Here is a 5272-nt window from a genome sequence, read left to right on the forward strand (position 1 = left end):
AGAAAATCTTAGCAAAAAGACCCCGAACATTTCAAAATTTGTTTTCCTGTAATAGTTTACAACAAGAGTGTATTTAATTAGTGTCTACATTTTTGTTTTTAAATCCCTCTTAAAAAAAACGTCTTCGTAGGTTGCAAAACTTAGAAATAAGACAGGAACTTTCCAGAGGGCGTGGCCCTGGAGCCTGCTGTGCCTCCACCGGAGCCTCGCTGAGCCAGCCTGGGCGCCCTGCCCTGTGGTGCAGGCTGCTGAGGCCATACGGGCCATAGGAGACTCTGGAAACCGACAAGTTTCCAATGGAGAAGCTACGGAGAATAAAATAATCTCGAGGGGAAATAATCCTCTGGAGAAAAGCAGAGGATCATCACCAAAGGTATGTCATCCAACAGTTAATTTGGTTCTATTATCAAATTAAGAGTTCTTCAGGGAGCTGCAACTCGCTTTAAATTAGATGTGGGGAAGCTCATCTGACTAAATAGTTTATGTATGAGACACTCACATAAAAAGAAACACAGAAGACAAAATGTCCTTAATTTGGGGGAGGATATATTCCAACTTGAAGGAAGGGTGAAGGCCTCTCAGTTATGAAGGCCAATCAGGACAGTTCCAGAGAGTTCAGCATGCCCCCCCACCCCCACGCTGGACTGGGCAGGACAGGATGGAAGGGTCTGTTCTGCCTGGCTGGACTCTCCTGGCCCGGCCACACACACTGGGCGACAGCAGGCAGCTGCAGTGTTGAGCTGGCAGTGCTCTGAAGACTGTAGAGTGTTTATCAACTCAGCAGGTCAAAAGCCTGCAGACACTGGGCGGAGCAGCAGTAAGCCACGAAGCCAATAGTTGTCCTCCTAGGGTGGCAGAGTGGAGAGAGAGGGGGGGAGAGAGAGAGAGAGAGAGAGAGAGAGAGAGAGAGAGAGAGAGGAGCACTGTTAGCTCAGGAGTGATGTCTGGTTCTTCTACACTTGAGACAGTCTTTGTTAGAACAAGTGACTAGGCATGAATAGCACATCGCATTGTGGAAACTTTTTCAAGCCGAGTCCAGGCAGCAGGTAAGGCATGCGTGTGCCTGTGTGCTCCCTCCATTAGTGGGGTTTGGATGACAACCATCCCTCTTAACGGCTAAGAGAAAAAAATCTTTTCCACCTTCTAAAGCCAAGTCACAGCTAAGTACAGTTTTTCACATCTGTATTCCCAGGACCTAGGAGGTTGAGGCAGGAGGAGTGCTAGGAGTTCCAGGGCAGCCCAGGCTACAGAGGCAGACCCTGTCTCAAAACATTAACAAAAGCATAAAAAGAAAATAAAAAGCGCCACCATTTGAAGGACTTTATCCTCCTACTACATTCACACAGAAGTAATTTCAGAATCTGCTTAAAGGCCTTTAAGCAGAGAAGCCTTTCTCAAACTCCTGCTTGGGCACCTCTGCATGGTGAGTTCCCTGGGGCTCCTCATGTGCTCTGGGCAGTGCAAGCTCTTAAGAGACCTCCTCCCCCCACCCAGAGAGCCAGCCTCTGGTGAGGGGAGAGTCTACTGTTTCCACAGGACTGCCTGTGGTGACTATTCAGCACTTGCTCCTGTCTCTGCCGTGCTCTGTGCTCCTGGAAAGCCTTTGATGCTGCTGCGCTGCCCATGTGCACTCAACATGTCAGACAGGATGACGGTGGATGCGAGGCTCTGGGAGAGCAAGTGGTTGGGACATTCAGTAACTACAGCACCATGGTGAGTTCAAAGTCTGTGGGGTGGGATGGCCAATTCTGACTCAAGAGAATTAAAAACCAACCAAACAAATAAGCTAATCAAAGCCCAGATGTGCTTAGTCTTCTACTCTCAGTTCAAGACATGGTGGGAGGGTTTCTATGGTGTCCCTAAATGAAGCATTTTCTCGTGAGCTGAAGGATATGGTTGAAGCCCAAACATAGGGTAGACAGTAAATCACACACCAGGTAAAGGTATCTTGATATTTTGTATGTGTAAGTGTATGTAGTGTGGGTTCCTGATAGAATATGTCTGGCTTGCATCTGTGTGCATAACTGTGCGGAACCAGAGGCTGACACTGCATCTTCCTTGATCTCTGTACCTTCTATAACTGAAGCAGGGCTTCTCCTCACCAGTTCAGCTAGTGGCTGCTCCACTGGCTCTGGGAGCCCGTCTCTGACTCCTAGGAGCCAGCATTACAAACAGGCTGCTGTGCCAACCACGGTTTGTGTAGGTGCTGGGGATCCCAACTCCAGCTGTCAAACCTGTGCATCAGCCGCTGCTCAGCTCCAGAAAAAAGTGACTCTGTAAAGTTCCTTTAGGTAAGGCAAAGGTGCAGGTTGCTGAGGACAGGAACTTGAGGCTTTGGAAAGAATCAATTGAAGAACCTTGAGCCTCTAGACATTTCTTCATACTGGAAGCGAATCTGTTTGCCTCCTAAGAACATTAGTGTTCCTTTACATAAAACAGTTTCAATGGCTTCACACAGGGTGGCTGTCTGAAAAGGAAGTGCCTAATCCATTTATTCAGGCTGGACCCATCATCACCAATACTCCCGGCATGTAGGGAGTAAAGAGTAAAGTTCCAGGACCACCTGAAGATCACCACAAGAGTAGCTCCTAGGAGGTTAATGCACACACTGAAGCAGTCTTGCCAGACTGCACCCGCCGGAAGCTGGAGCATGTAAGCCAAAGAAACCAAGCAGAAGGTTGTACTAGGCCAGTAAGGGCACTTTACCTAGGCCTCGGTGTTTAATGTGTTACTAGAGCACCTGGGAATGGATTGAGATGCCCTGACTCAATAAGCCTGGAGTCTCTGGGATGATAAGAAAAGAAGCCAGGACTCTCTTTAGACTTTAGAGGCAGTAAGGTTTAGGGAGATGGGACTGTCACAGAGGAGAAGCAAAGAAGACTAAAAAAAAAAAAAAACAAAAACAAAAAAAACCAATGAGATTAAAAAAAAATCTCTTAGATGAAGATGGTCAATAATTTGATGCCTTTAACAAGACGAACAGAGCGTCACAATTTCTTCTGGAATTGAAATGAGGACTGTAACTATAGATCTCATGGCTACTAAAAAGGCATCAGGGACACTATGAACATTTTTGAATACATAAACTTGTCAACCTAGAAGGTCATTGTCTTGAAGAGCACAAATGACCAACACTGAACTCTGTCAAGATGGCACCTATGACCATTAAAGAAGGTGGATTTGTAATTCAAAGGATATCCCATTACCAAATATGTTTTCTTAGAAAATCCTAACAGTTTAAGACAAATCAGAAGGCATTTTGGTACAATTTCCTTTATAAAAAAAGAAGAGTTTCCAACTCATGAGGACAGTAGTGCCTTGACTCCTCAATCAAAAAGAAACCAAACAAACAGAACCCCAAGTCCCAGAATACTACAGACTAATATCCCATGAGGACAAATTAAAGAACACTCAACAAGCAACACCAAAAAGCATTTTAAAAAAGCAAAATTATACACAGTGATCAAGCGAGAGCCACTTTGGGTATGGAAGGAGGCTGAATACTGATGTATCTATGTATCAACAAGCTAAATTAAGAGATTCATACGATCTTAATAGTACTTATACGAAGCAATTGAGTTGGGAGCAGTGGTTGATGCTTAGAAGCCTTGAACTGGGAGCGTAAGACAGGAGGGCTGTCCTGAGTTAGGCTACATAGTGAGCTCTGGGCCAGCCAGGATTACAGAATAAGACTCTAAAGAAAGAAAGGGCTGCAGAGATGGTGCAGAGGTTAAGAACACTATTGCTCTTGCACTGGACTCAATTCCCAGCACCCCCATGGTGGTTCACAACTATCTGTAGCTCCAGTTCCGGAGGCTCCAACAGGCAGGCACGCACTGCACATAAATATCTGCAGGCAGGCGCATAAAAGAACATCAACAAGAATGAAAGAACGGAAGGGGGGGAAGGGGCAGGCAAAGCATGCCACAAAAGACACTCTTCATCCTTAAGAATTTTCAGCATATGGGGATGGCTCAGCGGTTAAGAGCACTGACTGTTCTTCCAGAGGACCCAGGTTCAATTCTGTTTGTAATTCCAACATCTGACACCCTCACACAGACATACATGCAGACGAAGCACTAATGCACAAAAATAAAGAAAAAGGAATTTATTTTAAAAAAAAGAATTTTCAGTGTACAAATACAGGAAAGCTTCCTCAATGTGCTAAAAAGTACATTTAAAAGTGATTGCTATTATCGTCCTTAGCAATGAAAGAGCAAATGGTTGCTCTCAAAACCATAGCACACTACTAGAAATTCTAACCACTTTAATAAAGCAAGAAAAAAGCAAGCAGAAAGGAAGATATTCTTTATTGACAGATGGCAAGACATAATTGTCTATGCAGAAAATCCCATGTAATCTAAAAAAAAAATACTCCAAAAAACCCCATTTAAGCTATAGCATAGAAGATAGTTGCAAAATCAAATCGTATTTCTTTATACTATCAATGAACACATGGATATTGAGTAAAAATGCCATTTATGACCACAAAAAGAAAATGAAATCTTTGGGTGTAAACAAAGTGTTTCAGCATTTGTATGCTGACAATCATAAGATATGGATAAAAGAAATAAAGGAAAGCCTCAATCAGTGGAGACTCACTGCACTCACTAGTAAATCTAGTATTGTGAAGATGTTACTTCTGAACAAATTGATCTATAGGCTAAATCCAATTCTCATTGAAAATCCAAAAAGGGGTTTTGGCGGCAAAACCAACCAATCAACCAACCAAACAAACAACCATATAAAAAACCCAGACCTAATAATGACCTAAAACAACTTACAAGGGAAGAAATAAAACAGAGCTGTCACTCTACCTGTGCTAAGCCTATTACAGCTGCAGTTTGGCCCTACCTGAGAGGGAGATCCATGAAATGGACCAGAATCCCAGAACCAGTAACTGGGACAGCTGACTGTCAATCAACAGGATTTAGAATCCTCGTGGAAACAACCCCTGGGCTTGTCTGTTAGACTTTCTATATTAACTGGAGGTAGAAGACCCACCTTAAAGGGCAGATGGCACATTACAAGTTCAAGGCTAGCCTGGGCTACAGAGAGGTTTCAGCTTAGCATGAGCTACAGAATCAGTGGGGTGTAATGGCACACACCTTTAATTCCAGCACTCTGGAGTTATCTCTGTGTTCAAGGCAAGTGTCGTCTAAAGTGAGCTCCAGGACAGCCAAGGCTATTACACCAGAGAAACCCTCTCTCAGCCCCTTCACACACACACACACACACACACACACACACACACACACACACACACACACAC

At 44.2% G+C, this 5272-nt stretch overlaps 1 protein-coding gene across 3 annotated transcripts in view; it reads right to left on the bottom strand.

The window, feature by feature from the left end:
* Positions 1–524: 524 nt before the first annotated feature.
* Lrrc28 (leucine rich repeat containing 28) overlaps positions 525–5272 on the bottom strand; it is a 118725-nt gene continuing 113977 nt past the window's right edge. For 2 of the 3 annotated variants that reach the window (XM_055623527.1, XM_055623525.1), the window contains exon 10: positions 525–845. In XM_055623527.1, coding sequence (XP_055479502.1) covers positions 778–845 — 68 coding nt within the window. In that variant the 3' untranslated portion in view covers positions 525–777. The remainder of the gene's footprint in view (positions 846–5272) is intronic. The other variant, XM_055623526.1, reaches the window with a different exon arrangement.

The sequence above is a fragment of the Psammomys obesus genome, unplaced genomic scaffold (genome assembly GCF_907164565.1).
Source record: "Psammomys obesus unplaced genomic scaffold, mPsaObe1.curated_primary_1811, whole genome shotgun sequence".
NCBI lineage: Eukaryota > Metazoa > Chordata > Mammalia > Rodentia > Muridae > Psammomys > Psammomys obesus.